Below are 25,000 nucleotides of genomic sequence, written 5' to 3'. Positions count from 1 at the left end.
GTTCTCTGGGATCTCTGGTTCTCTGGTTCTCTAGGATCTCTGGTTCTCTGGTGCTCTGGTTCTCTGGTTCCCTGGGATCTCTGGTTCTCTGGTTCTCTAGGATCTCTGGTTCTCTGGTTCTCTAGGATCTCTGGTTCTCTGGTGCTCTGGTTCTCTGGGATCTCTGGTTCTCTGGGATCTCTGGTTCCCTGGGATCTCTGGGTTCTCTGGTGCTCTGGTTATCTGGTTCTCTGGGATCTCTGGTTCTCTGGTGCTCTGGGATCTCTGTGATCTCTGGTTCTCTGGTTCTCTGGTTCTCTTGGATCTCTGGTTCTCTTGGATCTCTGGTTCTCTGGGATCTCTTGGATCTCTGGTGCTCTGGTTCTCTGGTGCTCTGGTTCTCTGGTGCTCTGGTTCTCTGGGATCTCTGGGATCTCTGGTTCCCTGGGATCTCTTGGATCTCTGGTGCTCTGGTTCTCTGGTGCTCTGGTGCTCTGGTTCTCTGGTGCTCTGGTTCTCTGGGATCTCTGGTTCTCTGGGATCTCTGGTTCCCTGGGATCTCTGGGTTCTCTGGTGCTCTGGTTATCTGGTTCTCTGGGATCTCTGGTTCTCTGGTGCTCTGGGATCTCTGTGATCTCTGGTTCTCTGGTTCTCTGGTTCTCTTGGATCTCTGGTTCTCTTGGATCTCTGGTTCTCTGGGATCTCTGGGATTTTCCACCTGTTTTCTGGCCCTGCAGGGGAAAACAATGCATCTGATCTGCTGAACATGTGAAGTTCCTCTAACATGCTAGTTCCGGCTCTCGGTCGTGATGTAATCTCAGTAACGGCGCTAACTCCTCCTCAGCTTCAGTTGTAGTGTTGGCTCGGGTGAGATCAGGGCGAGAGGAGGCGTGCCGTGGCCCGAGGTGAGAGTCCCACATCACCTGACGTATCAGTGGCTTTCCTCATGCACTGTTGTGTTTTCACTGGATGCTTTGTGTTCTTTATCCCACACATAATGAGCTGTCAATCAAGCACTCGCACCCTGAAGGGGAAATAAGGAAATGCTTAACCAACCCCTAGTTTTACAGCCCTCTGAGTGAGAATACATGGAGTGAAATTTGCTTTCATGTTTTTGATGTCAAACTACCTGGAGGACTTTTCCATGAACTGTTAGTTCAGTGTTGATAACTATAGTTGTTTAAAGGAGTAGTTCAGTAATAAAATGTCCTGATAATTTACTCTTCCCTATGTCATCCAAGATGTCTTTCTTTCTTCAGTGGAAAAGAAATGAAGGTTTTTGAGGAAAACATTCCAGGATGTTTCTCCATATAGTGTCTTCAATGGGGTCCAACGGGTCGAAGGTCCAGATGTGAGTTTCAGTGCAGCTTCAAAGTCTCGACACGATCCAGCCGAGGAATAAGAGTCTGATCTAGACAAACCAGTGGACAGACATGAACATCATGGATGACATGGAGGAGAGTAAATTATCAGGATGTCAGAGTGTTTTTGCACAGGCAATTATTCTCATGAAATGAATTCCAGCCAATAAACTGTTGCAGTAGCTTCCTTAAATTCAATCATCAGTATTGTACTAGAGCTCATAATGATGTGATCAAACCACAAGTATTAGGGCTTCAGTTTCCAAACCGTACAGAAAACATACTAGTAAATGCATGAGAAAAAAATGGTTTAAGAACTTTTCTGTTGTTTTTACATTTATTTATTCAGACACCTTGTCTCATTTGTAAATTTTGGAGTACCTTTTATATGTCTGGAGAAAATGTAATAAAAAAAACTTGGTTTGAGTTAGCATCTTCCCAGAACGCGCTAACACTCTATCATTAATGTCAGAGAGTTTTGCACAGGCGATTCCTGAAGTGAATTCTAGCTAATAAACTGTTGCTGTAGGAGTTAATGCGCTGTGGTCACGTGACCCGCCGAGCGCTGGGGGCTGTTTTTGGGGGTCGACCTCCTTTCATCAGCCCTCCCTCTCTCCTGTGTGTGTGTGTGTGAGAGGAGGGTCCCGGTCGAGATCAACTTCTGCTTTTATTGTCTCTCCACAAGGTGTCCGGAGTGAAGGGGCCGTCCCAAACGCAGCGAGAGAGTAACACCCTCTTTCTCTCTGTGCGTCGCAGGCCGACCGTCAGTGTGGAGTAACTGTGGAGGGAGGAGTGTGTGTGAGTGTGTGTTTCCATGCCCTGGTCGCGCGGGCTGGGATGGAGCGACAGGTTGGGACTGGGAGACGCTGGACGCCACTACTGGTTCTGCTGGGAATGATGCACTCGTACGCTCAGGGTGAGTCTCAGTGTGTTTTCTGTGATCTGCTGTTCACCATTGGTCCGGGACTGACACACCTTTCGAGGCACGACATTGTTTCATGTTTAGAATATGTGTGACCCTGGACCACAAAACCAGTCACGAGGCGCACGGGTATATCTGTGGCAATAGCCAACAATACAATATATGGGTCAAAATTATAGATTTTTCTTTTATGCCAAAAATCATGAGGATATTCAGTAAAGATCATGTTCCATGAAGAAATTTAGTAAATTTCCTACCGTAAATATATAAAACATGTATTTGTGTGAGTGAATGCAGCACAATCGGCAACATAAATGCACAACTTTAAAGCAGATTTTCTCAATGTTTTGATTTTTCTGCACCCTCAGATTCCAGATTTTCAATAGTTGTATCTCGACCAAATATTGTCCTATCCTAACAAACCATACATCAGTGGAAAGCTTATTTATTCAACTTATTTATTTGCAACATTTCAAAAAATGTACCCATGTGACTGGTTTTGTGGTCCAGGGTCACATTTGTCAGAATACACCCTTCACATTCTCGTTGGCCATCAGATGTTCTCTATTTTATTCAGTTAGAAAAGATATGATTTTCCCTCGAGAAGTGTTCAAAGAAGTTGTGGAAGTTGTGCACTCTTTCTGTATATTAAAGAGTCCTTTCTTAACCAGCCCTATTTAGGACAGTTGGGCCTGATGGGTAAGGAGGAAGATTTGGTTTTTCTGATGGTTGTTTTACAAATGTCATAAACAGCTTTAAGATGTTTTTTTTTCTTCAGTTTTTGTTGTTGTTGTGTATTAATATTGGTACACAATGTGTTTATCTATGGTTTTTGTCACTGTTTAAACTCTTATTTGGGTTTATAATCAATAAAAAAAACCTGGGGAAAAAATAATATTTGTCGGACGGGCGCCAGAAATGCAGTGCCAGATACGCACCGGGGAGAACTACATAAAATACATTCTGGAGCATTGCTTGGTGATTGGTTGAGCTAAACTGGTATTATCTAATTGTGTAGTTAAATTTAACAGCTGACAGATATTCAACATAATTCATGTGTGAGACAGTCTAACAGAAGGACGGACAAAACCAGTCAAATATCAACTGAGTTCTGCTCATATTTTATTACCGTTTTCTAAACTATAGCGAATAAACTGTGATAATGTGAGAAATGTTGAAGGTGTGTGAGAAGTGTTGGTTTGACTGTATGTGCATGTGTGCGTTTTAGGAATGCTCCTGCGGTGACAGATGAACATGTAAAGATACAAACAAGTTGTGTGTCAATTAGTAGGAGTATTCATGAATAATAATTATGAAAGAATCAAAAAAATACGGTTTTAGGGAGTTGTCAGGACTCTTAATGAATTGTGACCGATTCATTTTAAGAAGACATTTTTGTCTTTATAAGGTTTTGTTAAAATGTAAAAATGACTTTCAGAGTCTATTTCATGTGTCGTTGGAGGTTGAAATGTTTGTGTGCAGTTTCTGATCAGCTGTCAAATCTCTGCCGTGACAAATCAACTTTTAAAAGTCTGTCCATTAACGTGATGAATAATCATGAATCATAATGATAAAAAGAATAATAAAAATGCTGTTTGAAATAGTTTTAGGAAGTTTGCCACACAGCAGCACATCAACTTCATGTTGAATATTTAATGTGGATGATTCATAAACTTTTATTAATGTGTAGAATTGACATTCAGACTCCATTTCAGCTCATATTTAAAATATGCATGGCTAGCTATGCAAAACATGTCTAAGATTTTTGTTACAATGTTTTTTTTGTTGTTGTTTTTTTGGTAACTGAAAAGTTTCTGATCAGCTGTCAGATGTGGTGACAAATTAACTTTTAACAACATGTCGCGGTTCATTGTGCTTTAACGTGTATAAAGTTTAGTGATGAAGCTGCAGAGCTTGACGTGTGTGTGTGTGTGTGTGTGAAGAGCTTGACGTGTGTGTGTGTGATGAGCTTGACGTGTGTGTGTCGCTGCTTCTGGGTTTTTGCTTGTCAGTGAGGCATTTAGCGAAGTCTGAGACGTGGAGAAGTGATCTACTGTCAAACACTTGTTAAACACGCAGTTGAGCGTCAGACTGTAAAATCAATTCCACTCTCACAGCCCACACACACACACACACACACACACACACACACACACACACACACACACACACACACACACACACACACACACACACACACACATGCACACACAAGCACACACCCCCCCCCCCCCCACACACACACACACACACAGACAGACACACACAGACACAGACACACACACACACACACACACACACACACACACACACACACACACACACACACACAGACAGACAGACAGACAGACAGACAGACACACGCACACACAGGCACACACACCCACACACACAGACAGACACACTCACACACACACACACACACACAGACAGACACACTCACACACACAGACAGACACACACACTCACGCACACACACACTCACACACACACATACACACTCACACACTCACACACTCACACTCACACACACACACACACACACACACACACACACACACACACACACTCGCCCTCACCTAAATAATTGAAACCCGTGTGTGTCAGAAATATCCCGCAGCTGGTGTGTGTTCTCCAGGATTTACTGCTTCAGCTGCTGCCCGACACACACAGTGAACTGCACCAAGCTTCATGCATGTCGGTCGGTGTGTGTTTGTATTGATTATGGTTTTGTTACGTTTACATTTATGCATTTAGCAGACACTTTTATCCAAAGCAACAAAAGCGATTTGTACCTGAGGCAACAACATTCATAACATACAATGGCAGGTTTATTCCACAACTAGATTAGGAAACTAGATTGTTTTTTAAAGTTACTGAAGTCAACATGAAATCATCATGTACCGTGTTTATTTTCATACACATCCCTGCTATTATTGTGGATGATTCATATTCACAAGACAACTTTTTCTATCTTTCAATCTTTAATTGTCATTTTGCAGAGCTGCTAACTTACCATCATAATTACCATATTCTGGTTGCCCTGTGCTTTTGTACATGCATTCATTGTTACATTATAAATATCTTTACTGTGACTTTTGATCATTAATGCATCCTTGATGAACAAAAGTTATTTTTATTTTTTAAACATCTTTCTTTGAACTGTGAATGGTGGTGTATGACAGTTTCCACATTAATGTGAGAATAAATATCACCAGCACAGGGACTTCTGAGTGTTGATTAATGTTCTTTGTCTCTTTTTGAATAAAAAATAAATACATAAAATGAATAGAAATAGAACTTTTTAATTGCACTATTTGTATCGATCTTAATGAAATAAGTCTGTTTAATAATCAATATTTTGTATAAATATTGCATCCAAATCACGTATAAAGACCAGCAGAAGATGTTCTGCTGAGCACAGTATCATTTTTTTCCACTCAAATATGAAGCAGCACAACTGTTTTTAACATTAATAATAATCATAAATGTTTCTTGAGCATCAAATCATCATATTAGAGTGATTTCTGAAGGATCATGTGACACTGAAGACTGGAGTAATGATGCTGAAAATTCAGCTTTGATCACAGGAATAAATTATTTTAGATTGCAATAATATTTCATTATTTTTACTGTATATTTCATATAAATGCAGCTTTGGTGAGCAGAATACACTTAATTCAAAAACATAAACAAAGTTTGAAATGCCTTTGCATATCAGAAATATGTCACATTCTAAAAGTGAATGTGTAGCGAACACTAGTGTCCCGTTGACTTGTGCTTCTGTACATGCATTGATCTCCACCTGTGCAGGAGAGCATCATCAGACGGGTTTAGCCGTTTCTAAACCGCTCGGTGTACGTGCCGGATTCAGCCGCTGTTGCGGTTTGTGTCTCTGAGTTTAAGACTCGTCTGTGCGCACGCATTCCTCAGCCTTTCTAAGATGTGGAAACGTCCAACACGTCCGTGTTTCACAGTAATCGTGTGTTTAAAGTGTTTCAGGCTCGGCAGACTGATAAGAGGGAGAACTGGTGCCTTCAGTGTTTTATGGCAAGGTCAGTGTGGAGATAACAACTCCAACACATCTGCGCTTATGAAGGACCTTCTTCTCATCCTCTCTTCTCTTCCTTGAGAAGTTTTATTATTCTGATGTCTGATAAATGAAACTGCGCTTCATCTCTTACATCTCATAAAACACACTTAAAGGGGCAGTGCACCCAAAAACTAAATGAATGTATGACAAAAACAATGGAAGTCTATGGGGACCAACTTTTGTTTAATAACCCACGTTCTTCAAAATATCTTCTTTTATGTTCCACACAAGAAAGAAACTCATACATTATTGTTCCGACCCCACTGTTTTAAGCATAAACTCTCTTAATATTTGATGAATTGGTAACACTTTACAATAAGGTTCATTAGTTAATGTATTTACTAACATGAACCAACAATGAGCAATATTTGTTACAGTATTTATTAATCTTTGTTAATGTTAGTTAATAAAAATCCAGCTGTTCATTGTGTGTTCATGTTAGTTCACGGTGCATTAACTAATGTGAACAAATACAACCTTTGATTTTAATAATGTATTAGTAAATGTTGAAATTAATATTAACTAAGATTAATAAATGCTGTAGAAGTATTGTTCATTCTTAGTTCATGTTAACTAACGTGGTTAACTAATGAAGCTTATTGTAAAGTGTCACCGATGAGTCTTTGAGAAAAGGACGTGATTTGTCCTGATGTGTGTGTGTTTTGTCCACCTGGACTCGAGCAGGTGCTGCTGGTCTCTGTGAAGCGTTCTGCGTTCCGGCTCTCGATAAGATGAAATCATGAGTCAAGGACAGACTGGAGTGGGAGAGAAGTGTGTGTGTGTGTGTGTGTGTGTGTAGACGCAGCAGACCTTCACGGTTCCTCCCGCACATGATTCATCAGGAGTTCCTCCTTCCCGAATGCTCTTCCCCTCGTGTGGATCAACACACTCTCATTACAACGGCAAATTCCCACAGGGAGCCTGAAGTGATGAGGAGAGACACAGGCAATGTTCCCAGGAGTGTGTGTGTGTGTGTGCGTGTGCGTGTGTGTGTGTGTGTGTGTGTGTGTGTGTGTGTGTGTGTGTTGGAGTGTGTGTGTGAGTGAGTGAGTGTGTGTGTTTGTGTGTTTGTGAGTGAGTGATTGAGTGAGTGTGTGTGTGTGTGCGCATGCATGAGAAAGTGAGTGAGTGAGTGTGTGAGTGAGTGTGTGAGTGAGTGTGTGAGTGAGTCAGTGAGTGTGTGAGTGAGTGAGTGAGTGTGTGAGTGAGTTTGTGAGTGTGTTAGTCAGTGAGTGAGTGAGTGAGTGTGTGAGTGAGTCAGTGAGTGTGTTAGTGAGTGAGTGTGTGTGTGTGTGTGTGTGTGTGTGTGTGAGAGTGAGTCAGTGAGTGAGTGAGTGAGTCAGTGAGTGTGTGTGTGTGTGTATGTGTGTGTGTGTGTGTGTGAGTGAGTGAGTGAGTGTGTGTGTGTGTGTGTGTGTGTGTGTGTGTGTGTGTGTGTGTGAGTGAGTCAGTGAGTGTGTGTGTGTGAGTGAGTGAGTGTGTGTGTGTGAGTGAGTGAGTGAGTGAGTGAGTGAGTCAGTGAGTGAGTGAGTGAGTGTGTGTGTGTGTGAGTGAGTGAGTGAGTGAGTGAGTGAGTGAGTGAGTGAGTGTGTGTGTGTGTGTGTGTGTGTGTGTGTGTGTGTGTGTGTGTGTGTGTGTGTGTGTGTGTGTGTGTGTGTGTGTGTGTGTGCTAAGGCGTGCATCTTTCATAAACAATTCCCAGAATGCATTGCAATGAAAAATTAATCTAAATTAATATCAGGTAAAAACAAAGAATGATACAAATATTGACTGTAAATAGAATTGTTTTATTTGGTTATTGAACTGGGATCAGTTAAAATCGTGTTATTAAAAATGTGCAGTTTAAATAAAATAAATAAATAAAAATCTTAAAAAGGAGGCAATGTTCATAAATCACCATTCAAATAATTACGCTAGCTGTCAAAGGTTGGGAATAATTAAGATCTGCTCACCAAGGCTGCATTTCTTTGATCAAAAATACAGTAAAAACAGTGAAATATTATTGTAATGTAAATCATCAGTTTTCTATGTGAATATACAGTAAAGTGTCATTTATTCCTGTGATCAAAGCTGAATTTTCAGCATCATTACTCCAGTCTTCAGTGTCACATGATCCTTCAGAAATCATTCTAATATGATGATTTGATGCTCAAGAAACATTTATGATTATTATTAATGTTAAAAACAGTCGTGCTGCTTCATATTTGAGTGGAAAAAATGATACTGTGCTCAGCAGAACATCTTCTGCTGGTCTTTATACGTGATTTGGATGCAATATTTATACAAAATATTGATTATAAACAGACTTATTTCATTAAGATCGATACAAATAGTTTAGTGCAAATAAAAAATGTGCAGTTTAAATAGTATTTCTATTCATTTGATTTATTCACCACTGCAACTCAAACTCTGAGATATCAGATATTGTATAAGTCGTGAGTCGAGTCTCTTATGAAGCTCGTTCCTGATGTGTTCCTGAATCAGATCTGCTGCGTCTCTTATAACACCGCTGCTGTTTTCAAGGTTATGAGTTCCTGCCAAATATGACTGTATTCCTTCTCAGGAACACGTGGTTTCTCTCCCTTTTCTTTGACAATTAAACATGTCTTTAAAACAGCTAAGACTGTGTGCCGCTGTACCGTTTTATGAACAAAATTAATACTTTTATTCATCAAGGACTCAAATGGATTGACAGTAAATGCATTTATAATGTTACAAAATATTCTATTTCAAATAAATGCTGTTCTTTTGAACTTTCTATTAATCAAGGAATCCTGAAAAATAAAATGTATCACAGTTTCCACACAAATATTAACTGTTTTCATCACTGATAATAATCATAACTGTTTCTTGAGCATCAAATCATCATATTAGAATGATTTGTGAAGGATCATGTGACACTGAAGACTGGAGTAATGATGCTGAAAATTCAGCTTTGATCACAGGAATAAATTAAATTTTAAAATATATTCAAATAAAAAAATATTTTAAGTTATTTTAAATTCTCATAATATTTAACAATATTACTGTTTTACATTTGGCAGACGCTTTTATCCAAAGCGACTTACATTGCATTTCAAGGTACACATTTTTACAGTTCTTGCTTTCTGTTTTAAATCTTATCAGTTCTGGCTTTCCCTGGGAATCGAACCCATGACCCTGACGTTGCAAGCGCCAACGCTCCACTGTTTGAGCTTGTTGAGCAGAAGAGACTTATTTCAACATTCTTATAGGCCCCAAACATTTTTTTATACTCTATATGTAAATATATTATACTGTATATCTATATATGTAAATTGTGATTCAACACTGAACAGCTAATTCTTATATTATGATTTAGCAATGAGTTGTTTTTGTAGTTTAGTTTTAATAAATGGACAGTTTGAGTTGTGAAAAAAACATTTCAAGCAGGAAAAAACTTGTTCTGCATCATGTGACGCCTGTAAATGACAACAACAACAAAACTCCACTTGAACACACTCGAGTGGTGTTTGCTTTTATCACATTCCTCTAATTCAACACTTTAGCAGCCGCTCCTCTCATTAGTTATCATCACAGACGAGCTTCCGTAACCAATCCGAGTAGCGCGGGAAAACCCACGGGTTCCTGACCGGATCCGGATCAGATTCCCGCACACTGAACCCGATCCTCAGTCAGATGTTGAGCTGCACCTGTGGCCCCGGACCCCGGGGACCGAAGCTCAGACTCCTCAAAGAGACTCTGTTCCTGACCGGATGAGTGTTCTGTCCTCGGGCCTGTACCATGATGCTAGTTGACCAAACTCAGGGTTACAGGATTAGTTTCGAGTTGACAAAACCAAACCAATCCAACCAGGCTTTGTTGGTACCATGATGCTGATCATCAACTTTCTCTGTCAACTCAGGCTATAGGCCGTGTGTCCACCAAAGGTGTGTCACGTGTCTCTGCTAAACGCCTAGCTGTGGGCGCTTGAGAGCGTTTTGGCAGCGCAGCATTTCTTTCAGTTGAGGCGCTTTGCTTGTTATGATGCGGAACATCCGCGAAAGTGTTACTAGTATCTCATTTCACACACATTTTGTTTCTGTGCTGATTCTATATTAAAATGTCGATACAATGTAACTTATTTTCTTTTCGGCCTTGAACGACATTCATAAAGTCCAGAATCGGCTCCTTTCAGTGCGAGAGTTTGAGTTAAATTGGCCACAACTGGAGGTTGAATTTTAATTAGCTATATTGCAATTAAAAAAAGAATTAAATGCAACTGAAATATTTTCGTAGTCAACCCCAAACTGCCTTGATCGTGACCGCTCGTGTTGTTCGGCTCCATGTTGAAGGCTTTCTGGGAAATCTCTTAAAATGCCCATAAAATGAAAGTAATTATTTTGAATGGAATGAAATATATTCATTCAACTTTTTAACTGAATGCGTTTACATTTATGCATCAAGCAGATCCAGAGTGACTTATGTATATGTGTGTGTGTGTGTGTACTATCTACATACGCTGCCATTCAGGATTGGTAAGATGTTTAATGTTTTTAAAGTCTAGACAAAAGAACAGTAATATTGTGAAATATTATTACAATGTAAATCAGCTGTTTTCTATGTGAATATACAGTAAAGTGTAATTTATTCCTGTGATCAAAGCTGAATTTTCAGCATCATTACTCCAGTCTTCAGTGTCACATGATCCTTCAGAAATCATTCTAATATGATGATTTTATGCTCAAGAAACATTTATGATTATTATCTTGTTCATTAAACAAGAATGAATTGTTCATTCTTTTGAAAATACATGAGAGAGCTGCATTTTCTTTGCAATAAGTGTAAATAGTAGTTAGATGCTATTTATACTTATAAATAGATGCAGAAACTTTTTGCACCTCAGTGTTGTTGTGCATTAAACAGTATGGAATAATAACATATTGGGCTCTATCTTGCACCCAGCGCAACTGACTTTGTACACTGACGCATGTATCATTACTATTTTGCACCCGCGCACAGCGGACTTTTCCCTCCACAGACGCACGTCGGTAAATTAGGGAATGAACTTGCGCTCCCGGGGGCGGTTCAGCGAAAAGAGGAGGCGTGTTCCGGCGCAAACGTTCCCTGGTGCTATTTTGCAGTTTCAGAAAACAATTCCTCCACTGACCAGGAGAAACCTCGTCTAAAGTCAGTGGCGCGTTGCGCATGTTATTCAGATGCTATTTTAAAGGTACAATATGCAAGAATTTTGCATTAAAATATCCCATAATCTCAAGGCCAGTGTTATATATTTTGTTAAGTTGATTACTTACAATATCCCAAATGTTTCCAACTATTTTTAAATCGTGAGAAAATTGCGCTTTTAACCAAGGAAACGGGGCGTTAGAGCAGGGGGGAGCTGGGAGTCGCCAGTCAATGGCGTCATATCCGCGTTATCCTCGGTTTCCGCTCGTACTGCGTGGAGTCCTGGACAAATGCGGAAGTTGTAGTTGTAGCGTCTATCAAGCAACACACGTTAGCTTGTTTCGTGCAGTCGTTATGGAACACAATTATTCTTTACCGATTGCAGCTGGTTCTGTCGACAAAGCATGCTTAATCTATCTTATATTTTCCAAATGTAACATTCGGTAATAGTTATGTTTATGTAAGGAAAGTATTATTGCTTTAGATTTGTGTTTAGTTTATTGACATTGTTTATCACGTCTGGTGTTTATGGCCATGTAAATAAATATAGCATGTGTTATACATAAAGATTAATCAGTATTTTGGCAAATGATGTGGGTATGTTCGAATGCACTTTTACAACAATTGTTTAGAACACGTAAAACTGCGCCGCGTTATCACAACAATGAATTCCACATACAGTAACATCTATGATAACCAATGTAGTATTACACCTTACTTTTCTTGCGGTTAATTCATTTTAATGAAATAAAAGTGTGATGAGGTTCGAGAGTCAGGAAGGAAGAAGACAGGGGTCGGCATGACTGGGACTCGTACTTTATTAAAATAAAGCAAAACAAACAAAAGTCGCGCACAACGCGCATTCACCGTGGCAACCGCGACGGCACAAAACAGTTCAAAAATGAGAGCTCGGATCCACCGGTTTTCTTTCTCTGCGTCCAATTCTCTCTCCAGTCTCTCTCTCTCATTCCAGCGCGGTTTATAAGCGGCCTCTCCACGCGGATCACGGCAATAAGACACAGGTGTTCGTCATTTGCACTTGACCTACTTGCTCGTCTCTTCTCTCTCCCATTACAGACCGCGCTGAACCACGCCCCCCTCGCCACAAAAAGCATGTCATTATAAAAAAAGATCTTAGCCTCATCCATGAACATGATTTTTCGATTCCCGTCTGACTGATTTACATCCACAGTGGAGTTTAAAACGACAGTTCCCATCATTCCACGCTCCTTCACATCGTCATCAAGCTACGCCGTTGTTGTTGTTTGGAATGTAGCGCCCTCTAGAGGCAGAAAATCTTGCATATTGTAGCTTTAAGGGCGCATGCTTGGCCATAATGTAGCGTGTGCACAACGCACATACACTTTGCTTCTCTCATCTACACAGACGCAGCAGTTCTCATTTTTGCAAACTATACATTATTACAAGGAAAAATATTACCACACGAGGGAAATCATTGTTGTGTCCATGAAGATGTGAAAAAATAGGCATAAATCTAGCTTACACATTTACCCAAATTATTATACGCCTGTTTAACCGAAGCTAATTTTTTATTGAAAATAAATGCTTTTCTGATCTGATATGTGGTGGGGAAGGGGAATAGAGTGAGTTCGGCAAATGGCGGATTCGAACTGCATCAAAACTTTCTGCCACATGCATCACTTCCACACTATTAGTGCTGTTAACAATCCAGATTCTTCCGGGATTTTGTCTGGACCAATCAGACGTCAGTGGGTGTAAATAGCCTCCGCCAACATGGTTTATGAATAAACTATCTTTTTGGTTGATATCTTAAAGAGGGAAACACATTGACTCTATGATTGATTGGATAGTTTGATCCAAACTCTTCCGATATTAACCAATAGCGTGAGTTCAAGGTGTTTCTGCTTGACTGACCAATGACAGAAGGCGAGAGTGTTCTGGTCAGAAAAGATAATCAAATGTTGTTGGTGTGTGTGGATGTGACTTGAGATGGTTGTAGGGAAATATCAGCGGGCGGTGTGTGTGTGTGTGAGAGAAGGTGACTGCAGTAATAATAGTTACTGTGACACTGGCACACTCTCACATGACCGATCGCAGCAGCTGCATGCGTGAAACACACGGTGTGTGTGTGTGAGATCTCTGTGTGTCTAAACATGGTGTGGAACAGCACAAGGGTCACATGCTTTTGTTCTTCTCTCCGTCCCGGTCCGGTTTCACTCCAAACATCAGTCGAGAGTCCAAACCCTGTTCTGTTTCTCTCAGGACGACATGAGCTCACGAACAGCAGAGTTTACATCAGTTTACAGTCTCACTGTCAGTCAGTGCGCAGATGTTTTCATCCAACATGATTTATAGTCGAGAGATGTCAACTTTCCTCTTGACCACAGATGTCACTAAATCTCAACACATTTATTAAATGGTAATGCTCATATTAATCATGGCTTTTCATCTGAATTTCATCTGTCTATTTTTTTGTCATTGGATAATAGTGATTACTGAACATTTACTTTATGTTGAATATTAAAAGATTTATTAAATGTAGTTATATTTTTGTTTTGATACTGATCTTTTTATTTTGTTTTATTTTCTCTACTTTTTGTTATTTTCTGTACTTTCGATTTTATTTTGTTTTGTTTATTTTATTTTCTGTTTTTTTTTTTTTTTTTTTTAAAGCACACTTGAGATGGAGTGTGTGTTAGTGTGTTCAGGCGGAGTGTGTGTTAGTGTGGTGAACTGTTAAAGCATACTTGTGTTCAGGTGGAGTGTGTGTTAGTGTGTTCAGGCGGAGTGTGTGTTAGTGTGGTGAACTGTTAAAGCATACTTGTGTTCAGGTGGAGTGTGTGTTAGTGTGTTCAGGTGGAGTGTGTGTTAGTGTGTTCAGGTGGAGTGTGTGTTAGTGTGTTCAGGTGGAGTGTGTGTTAGTGTGTTCAGGCGGAGTGTGTGTTAGTGTGTTCAGGTGGAGTGTGTGTTAGTGTGTTCAGGTGGAGTGTGTGTTAGTGTGTTCAGGCGGAGTGTGTGTTAGTGTGTTCAGGCGGAGTGTGTGTTAGTGTGTTCAGGCGGAGTGTGTGTTAGTGTGTTCAGGCGGAGTGTGTGTTAGTGTGTTCAGGTGGAGTGTGTGTTAGTGTGTTCAGGCGGAGTGTGTGTTAGTGTGTTCAGGCGGAGTGTGTGTTAGTGTGTTCAGGCGGAGTGTGTGTTAGTGTGTTCAGGTGGAGTGTGTGTTAGTGTGGTGAACTGTTAAAGCACACTTGAGATGGAGTGTGTGTTAGTGTGTTCAGGTGGAGTGTGTGTTAGTGTGTTCAGGTGGAGTGTGTGTTAGTGTGTTCAGGTGGAGTGTGTGTTAGTGTGTTCAGGCGGAGTGTGTGTTAGTGTGTTCAGGCGGAGTGTGTGTTAGTGTGTTCAGGTGGAGTGTGTGTTAGTGTGTTCAGGTGGAGTGTGTGTTAGTGTGTTCAGGCGGAGTGTGTGTTAGTGTGTTCAGGTGGAGTGTGTGTTAGTGTGTTCAGGTGGAGTGTGTGTTAGTGTGTTCAGGTGGAGTGTGTGTTAGTGTGGTGAACTGTTAAAGCACACTTGAGATGGAGTGTGTGTTAGTGTGTTCAGGTGGAGTGTGTGTTAGTGTGTTCAGGTGGAGTGTGTGTTAGTGTGTTCAGGTGGAGTATGTTCAGGTGGAGTGTGTGTTAGTGTGTTCAGGTGGAGTGTGTGTTAGTGTGTTCAGGTGGAGTGTGTGTTAGTGTGTTCAGGTGGAGTGTGTGTTAGTGTGGTGAACTGTTAAAGCACACTTGAGATGGAGTGTGTGTTAGTGTGTTCAGGTGGAGTGTGTGTTAGTGTGTTCAGGTGGAGTATGTTCAGGTGGAGTGTGTGTTAGTGTGTTCAGGTGGAGTGTGTTCAGGTGGAGTATGTTCAGGTGGAGTGTGTGTTAGTGTGTTCAGGTGGAGTATGTTCAGGTGGAGTGTGTGTTAGTGTGTTCAGGTGGAGTGTGTTCAGGTGGAGTGTGTTCAGGTGGAGTGTGTGTTAGTGTGTTCAGGTGGAGTATGTTCAGGTGGAGTGTGTGTTAGTGTGTTCAGGTGGAGTGTGTGTTAGTGTGTTCAGGTGGAGTGTGTGTTAGTGTGTTCAGGTGGAGTATGTTCAGGTGGAGTGTGTGTTAGTGTGTTCAGGTGGAGTGTGTGTTCAGGTGGAGTGTGTGTTAGTGTGTTCAGGTGGAGTATGTTCAGGTGGAGTGTGTGTTAGTGTGTTCAGGTGGAGTGTGTGTTAGTGTGTTCAGGCGGAGTGTGTGTTCAGGTGGAGTGTGTGTTAGTGTGTTCAGGTGGAGTGTGTGTTAGTGTGTTCAGGCGGAGTGTGTGTTAGTGTGTTCAGGTGGAGTGTGTGTTAGTGTGTTCAGGTGGAGTGTGTGTTAGTGTGTTCAGGTGGAGTGTGTGTTAGTGTGTTCAGGCGGAGTGTGTGTTCAGGTGGAGTGTGTGTTAGTGTGTTCAGGTGGAGTGTGTGTTAGTGTGTTCAGGCGGAGTGTGTGTTCAGGTGGAGAGTGTGTTAGTGTGTTCAGGTGGAGTATGTGTTAGTGTGTTCAGGCGGAGTGTGTGTTCAGGTGGAGTGTGTGTTAGTGTGTTCAGGTGGAGTGTGTGTTAGTGTGTTCAGGTGGAGAGTGTGTTAGTGTGTTCAGGTGGAGTGTGTGTTCAGGTGGAGTGTGTGTTAGTGTGTTCAGGTGGAGTATGTTCAGGTGGAGTGTGTGTTAGTGTGTTCAGGTGGAGTGTGTGTTAGTGTGTTCAGGCGGAGTGTGTGTTCAGGTGGAGTGTGTGTTAGTGTGTTCAGGTGGAGTGTGTGTTAGTGTGTTCAGGCGGAGTGTGTGTTAGTGTGTTCAGGTGGAGTGTGTGTTAGTGTGTTCAGGTGGAGTGTGTGTTAGTGTGTTCAGGTGGAGTGTGTGTTAGTGTGTTCAGGCGGAGTGTGTGTTCAGGTGGAGTGTGTGTTAGTGTGTTCAGGTGGAGTGTGTGTTAGTGTGTTCAGGCGGAGTGTGTGTTCAGGTGGAGAGTGTGTTAGTGTGTTCAGGTGGAGTATGTGTTAGTGTGTTCAGGCGGAGTGTGTGTTCAGGTGGAGTGTGTGTTAGTGTGTTCAGGTGGAGTGTGTGTTAGTGTGTTCAGGCGGAGTGTGTGTTCAGGTGGAGAGTGTGTTAGTGTGTTCAGGTGGAGTGTGTGTTAGTGTGTTCAGGTGGAGTGTGTGTTCAGGTGGAGAGTGTGTTAGTGTGTTCAGGTGGAGTATGTGTTAGTGTGTTCAGATGGAGTGTGTGTTAGTGTGTTCAGGTGGAGTGTGTGTTAGTGTGTTCAGGTGGAGTGTGTGTTAGTGTGTTCAGATGGAGTGTGTGTTAGTGTGTTCAGGTGGAGTGTGTGTTAGTGTGTTCAGGTGGAGTGTGTGTTAGTGTGATGAACTGTTAAAGCACACTTGTGTTCAGGCGGAGTGTGTGTTAGTGTGTTCAGGCGGAGTGTGTGTTAGTGTGTTCAGGTGGAGTGTGTGTTAGTGTGTTCAGGTGGAGTGTGTGTTAGTGTGTTCAGGTGGAGTGTGTGTTAGTGTGTTCAGGTGGAGTGTGTGTTAGTGTGTTCAGGTGGAGTGTGTGTTAGTGTGATGAACTGTTAAAGCACACTTGTGTTCAGGTGGAGTGTGTGTTAGTGTGTTCAGGCGGAGTGTGTGTTAGTGTGTTCAGGTGGAGTGTGTGTTAGTGTGTTCAGGTGGAGTGTGTGTTAGTGTGTTCAGGTGGAGTGTGTGTTAGTGTGTTCAGGTGGAGTGTGTGTTAGTGTGTTCAGGTGGAGTGTGTGTTAGTGTGTTCAGGTGGAGTGTGTGTTAGTGTGTTCAGGTGGAGTGTGTGTTAGTGTGTTCAGGTGGACTGTGTGTTAGTGTGTTCAGATGGAGTATGTGTTAGTGTGTTCAGGTGGAGTGTGTGTTAGTGTGTTCAGGTGGACTGTGTGTTAGTGTGTTCAGATGGAGTGTGTGTTAGTGTGTTCAGGTGGACTGTGTGTTAGTGTGTTCAGATGGAGTATGTGTTAGTGTGTTCAGGTGGAGTGTGTGTTAGTGTGGTGAACCTCCCCACAGTCTTGCTTTAATCGCACTGATGATTTTACTGTGACGTTGGCAAGACTGAGACACTGAGCCACTGAGATAGAGGTCTGCTACCCGACCCGAGCCCGACGGGTCCCGAAAAATGTGCGGGTTTCGGGTCGGGTTCGGGTTAATGTTTATTGAACAGCCTCGGGGTCGGGTCGGGTTCGGGTTTGTAACTAAGAAAAACTAAATAGGCTATAGCCTATATAGTTTGCGTGTCGTGTGCTTTGCCTGCTTGCTGTGTTGTGGTGACCGGCACACGAGAGAGAGAAAGTTGCGTGAGCAGATGTGCAATGTGTGCAATGCATAGGCTACACAGACCACAGACAGGCTCTCTCTCTCAAATTTGATATATATACATACCGTATTTTCCGCACTATAAGGCACACCGGATTATAAGGCGCACCTTCAATGAATGGCCTCTTTTAGAACTGTTTTCATATAGGGCGCACCGGATTATAAAACGCATAGAATAGAAGATACTGCAGTCAAACGTTTGACTGGGTTTGCGTTATGCAGTGGTCACCAACCTTTTCAAGCCTAAGATCACATCCAAAGTCCAAATGTAAACCAAGATCTACTACTTGCAAAAAATTATGAAAAAACAAGTGGCTGAGCTGTAAAACCTTGTTTATACTCGACGCGTCCGCATGAGCGCGAAGGTAATAAAAAAGTAATATCCGTCTGCTCGGGCAGATTCGGCTCATAGTCGTGCATCTTCGGATTCGGAGGCGCGCGCGCGGCAAAATTACGTCATTGTAACAGCGCGCGCGCCTCCGCATCCGAAGATGCACGACTTTGAGCCGAATCTGCCCGAGCAGACGGATATTAGTACATCTCATCACACCGGCACCCAGTTAAATCAGTTGTATGGTCTGGTGTTCAGTCTAAAACAAAACAGTTGCGTCAAGTAGCCTATAAATGCCTCGTCTGTTTGGGGAGTTGCGCGCGCAGTCAGCTGAGGCTCGCGCTCCGGTGCCAGGCGAAAGTATAAACAAGGTTTAAGTCAGCGGTTGTTTCACAGACAGATCCATATATAAGGTATTGCTGTTGTTCATTTAATTTGTTTAAAAATTCACATTTCATCCAGAGCGGTTTCTTCTCGCTAATATTTTGGGATTCACCTGCACGCCAAAGAAAATAAATTCTGTCAGCTGCCTACCGAGTTTGAATTTGATATAAAATGGTATTTATTTGCTGTGAGAAATAGAGTGGACCTCGGGTTCGGGTCGGGTTCGGGCTTAACATGTAAATGTAATTGTCGGGTCGGGTTAAATGATCGCGGGTACGGGCCGGGTTCGGGCTTCAGTTTAAAGCCCGTGCAGACCTCTACACTGAGACGCTGAGAGACAGACTGAGCCACTGTCAGGTCTGAACACGACACGTTTGATCGCTCATATGATTTATTATTGCTCATAATGTTAGACAGAAATAAACAGGGTAAATTAATCGTTTTTCCACCTGGATCTTATGAAAGAGTTACTAGAAAAGCACATTAATAATGCTGACCCTCTCATGTCAGTGTTTGTGCAGAAGAGTTTGTCATGTGGGAATTAGACACTGTAGGCGTTTCTCAATGTTAAGGAAGGATCCTCGGAAGCCAGAATTTCGAGGATGCTACGTCATCGACATCCGTCGAGGGACTGTTCCAATGTCGAGGATCCTCGGAATTTCCGCCAAGGACTGAGTCCTTCGTTCGAAAAATATCCCATATACAGGAAAGGATGCATATGTGTAGCCTTCGCGCTCTTCGCGCTCTCAAATCACCCACAATCCTATGCGTGCAGCTTTGCTATCTTGTTCAAAAAATTCAAAATGTTGGACGTTAACGGAGTCGGAGCGTTAACGGGTCAATATGCTTTCAAATGTAAATATATATTTACGTTACCAAACATTTGTTTAAAAAAAATAATTACATCCATTATGTTATGAGTCAAATTGACCCGCACTGTTTAAACACACTTACCAGTCAAATAATCAATATGATTAAAAAGGAGTTTATCGATTTAAAAAACGATTATATTGCCTGAGTGAACAGAACTGCGTCCATAGCAACGCTCTGTTTTTCATTTTCACTGACGTAATGACGCACTGACGTGCACTTGCTAGCCTGTTCCATTTACTTGTTCTCCGAATGCTAAAGAGGAGCCTCGCCTAGCCTCTGAAGGAAGCATAGACAGTAAAAGAAATGGACACAGCGACCCCATTGGATTCAACGGAGACAAAGTGAAGCCCATTAGAAACTTTTACTTCCTGGGGGTCCAGCGTACTGCGCAGACTCAAACTGAGCTCGACGACGTAGATGTGACGTGAGCAAACCGTCTGTCTTCTAGTGGCTGTGCCAAGATCAATCTGAATCATTACCTTCCGAAACTCGCAGAGACGGAGAGCGTGAGTAGGAGCTGTCCATGATCTTGGAGCAGGAGAAACTTTTTGTAGGTGTTCTGATTAATTACTTTGTCATTTTGCCTCGACGTCCTCCCGATTGCCCGCGAGCTTCTCTTCCTGTCCATACGGTAATTTCCTACTGTGCGACAGAGAGTCGCGTGGCTGTGACGCAATCGTTAGCCTACTTTTACAAAAACTGCTTCTACAGGGCCATAACGTAAGCTACAAGGTAATGGAGCCTTTTATACATTTTCGTGTTTCTTTAGAAATAAATAATGGACAAATGGAGTCTTTAAACGCCTCAGATGTGAAGTTATTCGCTGTCAAAGTGACGCCAAAATGAATGGGAGTCAATGGGATGCTAACTGCAGGTGGGGTTCCGTTAGCCAATGGCGGCGTCCGGGGGTGCTTCAAAATAATACAAATCCCTGCACCCTTGGAAGGAAGTGACTTGGAAGGACCAGTCCTGCCAAGGAAGTATCCTTGACATTGAGAAACACCTTGTAAATCCTCTGGTCTCGCAGGTCAAAGGTCACAGCAGAACCACAATCCAGATAGGGGTCGGATGAAGACTTGTGCATTTGATTTATTAAATATTTTAGCTGATTTGATGCTTTCAGATTAGGGGTGTTCGGTATGGAAAATTTAATATTAATATATATAAAAAAAAATCCTGATGATTTTCATATTTATATAGTTAGCTTATAATTTAAGATTATAAAATAACTTTTTCATTAATGCATTATATTTTTCAGCTTAAATTGATTTCTTTAAAAGGGCACATTTTCAAATGTATGCATCATATTTTATGTCAAATTCTTGCATTTAATCAATAAATGCAGTTATAATAATAAGACACTAAAGTAAGTTGCCAATCAAATGAAAAAATCCATCTGTGCACTGCAGAAGTGGCACAGAAGCTGCATTTAGTAGATGTATTTACACTTGCAATTGCATAATAATGCTATGAGATTAATAGTTAAAAACAATATTTTGAATATCGAAATATGAAATAAATGTATAATGAAATACTAAAACCATCAGTAAGAGGCGATAAGTAACTGTGTTAATGAGTGAGTCATTGAATCATTCATTCAACCGATTTGTTCAAATGCTGAATCATTCAGGAATGAAGCAAGTGACTCTTTATGAACGAATCATTGAATAATTGATTCGTTCAGAAAACCTCATTCGTTCAGTAATGAAGCTTTGCTGTGTGTTGCTCGGATGCGCACGACAATTCTGTTGCGGTTTTGGTTGGAACTGTTTTCATTGGTGAAATAGAGCAAAAACAGACAATACTGTGTCTAAAATATAACTACAATATCAACTTATTGAACTGTTGTATAAAATCAGTATCACATTTGATATTTGGGAAAATCTGAACTCTTGTTTGTGTGACACTGCTACACAATTACAACTACACAATTATTAGACACAAACTGATAAACGGGCTCATGTAGGGTTTCGGGGTCGTTATACTAGACTCTATCGCAGTGTAAGTGCGCACTTGTGTGTTTTTTGTAAAGTGAGAATCGTACAGTTTCCACATTGTTAAAGCAACACTGAGGATCTGATCTGGTCGTCTGGCCCAGCCCTGCTTGAGCCGGTGTTTTCACAGAGATCTCAGAAGCTCAGCAGGTCAGTGTGTGTGTGATGGATGAATCCTGACTCCTGTGTGAACTCACTGAGGTCAGAGAACTGTGTGTCCGCGAGATTTACTCCCTACACCTGGAGAACTGAACAACCTGATCCTCTCTCTCTCTCTCTCTCTCTCTCTCTCTCTCTCTCTCTCTCTCTCTCTCTCTCTCTCTCTCTCTCTCTGTCTCTCTTGCACTCTCTCTCTCTCTCTCTCTGTCTCTCTTGCACTCTCTCTCTCTCTCTCTCTCTCTCTCTCTCTATATATATATATATTTCTTTATAATTGACATCTCTGCAGATTGGTAAATCCATGTTTACACTGACTGATACACTGACATACATAAATATATTTTTATCTCAGGAATCTGTTTGCCGGTCTGTAAAGATGAATGTTGATCTCGACGCTGTTCACCTCGACCGAGAACAGAACGTGTAAATAAAGAGAAAGGAAAGCAGTGTTTAACAGCTGAACTCCACAGATCTTAAACTCCTTCAGTTATGAATTATGTGTGTGTGTGTGTGTGTGTGTGTGTGTGTGTGTGTGAGTGAGTGTGTGTGTGTGTGTGTGTGTGTGTGAGTGAGTGTGTGTGAGTGTGTTTGTGTGTGTGGGTGTGTTTGTTTGTGTGTGTGTGTGTTTGTGTGTGCGTGTGTGGGTGTGGGTGTGCGGGTGTGGGTATGTGGGTGTGGGTGTGTGAGTGTGTTTGTGTGGGTGTGTGTGTGTGTGTGTGCGTGCGCGTGCGTGTGTGTGTGCATGTGTGTATGTACGTGTGCGTGCATGTGTGTGCGCGTGCGTGTGAGCGTGTGTGTGTGTGCGTGCCTGCGTGTGCGTATACATGTGCGTGTGTGTGTGCGTGTGCGCGCGTGTGTGTGTGTGTGTGTGTGTGTGTGTGTGTGTGTGTGAGTGAGTGCGTGTGCGTGTGTGTGTGTGTGTGCGCGTGTGTGTGTGTGTGTGTGTGCGCGTGTGTGTGTGTGCATGCGTGTGTGTGTGTGTGTGTGTGTGTGTGAGAGAGTGTGTGTGTGAGAGTGGGTGCGTGTGTGTGTGTGTGTGTGTGTGTGTGAGTGAGTGCGTGTGCGCGTGTGTGTGTGCGTGTGTGCGCGTGTGTGTGTGTGTGTGTGTGCGCGTGTGAGCGTGTGTGTGTGTGCATGCGTGTGTGTGTGTGTGTGTGTGTGTGTGTGTGTGTGTGAGAGAGTGTGTGTGTGAGAGTGTGTGTGTGTGAGAGTGGGTGCGTGTGTGTGTGTGTGGTAGTCTCAGGTTTCTGTGACCTTGCCGGTTGGTCATCTCTGATCTACACAGTGTGTGTTGCTTTAGTGTGATTGACTGCTGCACTGAAGTGTGTTGCGTCTCGTTGTGTGTGCAGCAGTGTCTGTGTGTTTATAGTTTATAGTGTGTGTTATTAACATCATTGTAATGTAAGCAGTGAAGCTGCTGTTCTGTGTCTGAGTGAATGTAAGCTGACGTCATGCTGATGTTTACTAATGATCATGAGTATATTGTGAGTATATCATACCCAGATGAGCATATTCGTTTGTTTTTCAGGTTTAATCTGCTTTATTAGCTTGATAAATAATTGTAAATCTGAATTGCCAAAGCCCTGTGTACTGTGCAAAACTATATATATATACATGAAGATGAAGTGTCATCGCTGTGCCATGAAGAATAAAAACAGATGTTTTGTGTTTATATCACAAATGGCCTTTAAAAGAGCAGCACTGTTATTATTAATGAACTTGTGCGTTCTGCTTTATCAGCATGATACATGATAGTGTGTTTTTATTGCTGAAGTGTTTATATCTGAGCTTCATACAGAGAAAACACTGCAAAAACAAGAACGGTGGAAAATATCTGTGCTGTATATCAACTGATGGATGTGTAATATTATATATTATTGCAAACTCGGTTACACTATTTTAAGGCGTCATTGTTACAGTGTAATTATATATTTAAGTACTGAGTAATAATAATTTACTACATGTTCTTACTATAGGGTTAGGGTAGGATTAGGATTTGGTTGAGGGTTAGTTGCATGTAATTATGCATCATTTACTGTTATTATTACTATGGTAACTACATGTAACATTTGTAACAAGGACTCTGTAAAATAAAGTGTAACCCAAAACTCTATATGAACTATATAGCAGATCTCAACGGCTTTAGTCTTTAAATTGTTGCAAATTGCAACTATATTAGTGCACAGCTCTTTATATAAAGTTAGATTTGTAAGTTTGTCCAACTTTATTCACATAAACACAGTCATGTGTTTTTCTGAACGTCTAAATATGTGTTCAATGTCAGACTCCAAAATGTGTTTATTTGTTATTGTTAAAGCCATTCTTTTTATATGGAAAAAGTTGGATTTTATTGACAAAATATTTTAGTTTGTCTTGTATATATTTTGGTGAGATCAGGTGACATTTTATGTATTATGCCATTTCATGGTCATGTGACCTATGGGGCATGTTGTCACAGTTCATTTCCATTCTCTCGGGGTAAACAAAGAAATAACACACACACACTGTAATAACGAAACAAGAACACATACATTTTACTGGACGTGTGAAATTAATGTGGGAAATAAATAAATACTCTGACCCCCAAATGGATTTCCACAAACTGAGAAATTCCTATCATTTTTTAATATCTAATACTGATATAATATTAATTTCAAGTGTTTATTCAATCACATCTGCTGTTGTTTATGCTTTTATGAATCTGTGGGTCGTCTAAACGATTCTGTGCCGATCATGATACGCTGTCTGATTCAGGGTTATTATAGAATAGAAAATACAATTCAAAATAATAATGTATATTTTAGGATATTAGTTTTTACAGTAAGTTTATTAGAGCAAGAAAACACTATTTCATTATTTCTATTTAATGTTTAATTCGATGTGTTACTTGCCGTGTCTAATCATTTCTGAGATTTTCTATCAGTTTCTGAGTGGAAATTGTTTTAAAGTGAATCCTTCACAGTTTTATTTCTTCAGCGTATGGTAATATTGTTTGCCTGTAGTGAAACGTGATTCGTCTGCAGCGTCTCTGTCACGATCGGTCCTGGCGACATCAGTCTGTCTCAGAGACTCGTGGGTATTTGTGATAATCTTGTCAAGGCCGAGAGCATCTGTGGCTTTATCTTCTTGGCAGCTGTGATATCAGAACAGTACGAGCTGTTCTTCACACACACACACACACACACACACACACACACACACACACACACACACACACACACACACACACACACACACACACACACACACACACACACACACACGCTGATGAATCACTAATATTAACACACACTCACGCTGATGAATCACTAATATTAACACACACTCACAGATCTTCACACTCTCGTCTCTCGTGTATTTGAGCCGTTTTGCACATTAGAGTGAAATCGATCATTAGTGATAAAG

The 25,000-nt window shown here is 41.4% G+C and overlaps 1 protein-coding gene across 8 annotated transcripts in view; it reads left to right on the top strand.

The window, feature by feature from the left end:
- bmpr1bb (bone morphogenetic protein receptor, type IBb) overlaps positions 1 to 25,000 on the top strand; it is a 100,471-nt gene that overhangs the window by 61,540 nt on the left and 13,931 nt on the right. For 5 of the 8 annotated variants that reach the window (XM_084399920.1, XM_084399923.1, XM_084399924.1 and 2 more), the window contains one exon: positions 2,097 to 2,256. In XM_084399920.1, the coding sequence (XP_084256046.1) occupies positions 2,178 to 2,256 (79 nt within the window). In that variant the 5' untranslated portion in view covers positions 2,097 to 2,177. Of the gene's footprint in view, positions 1 to 2,025; positions 2,257 to 25,000 lie in introns of all 8 variants that reach the window. The other 3 variants (XM_084399921.1, XM_084399922.1, XM_084399925.1) reach the window with 1 other exon arrangement.

The sequence above is a fragment of the Rutilus rutilus genome (genome assembly GCF_951802725.1).
Source record: "Rutilus rutilus genome assembly, chromosome: 25".
NCBI classification, from domain to species: Eukaryota; Metazoa; Chordata; class Actinopteri; order Cypriniformes; family Leuciscidae; genus Rutilus; species Rutilus rutilus.
Note: the sequence above shows the minus strand (reverse complement) of the source record. Positions and strands in the feature narration are given on the sequence as shown.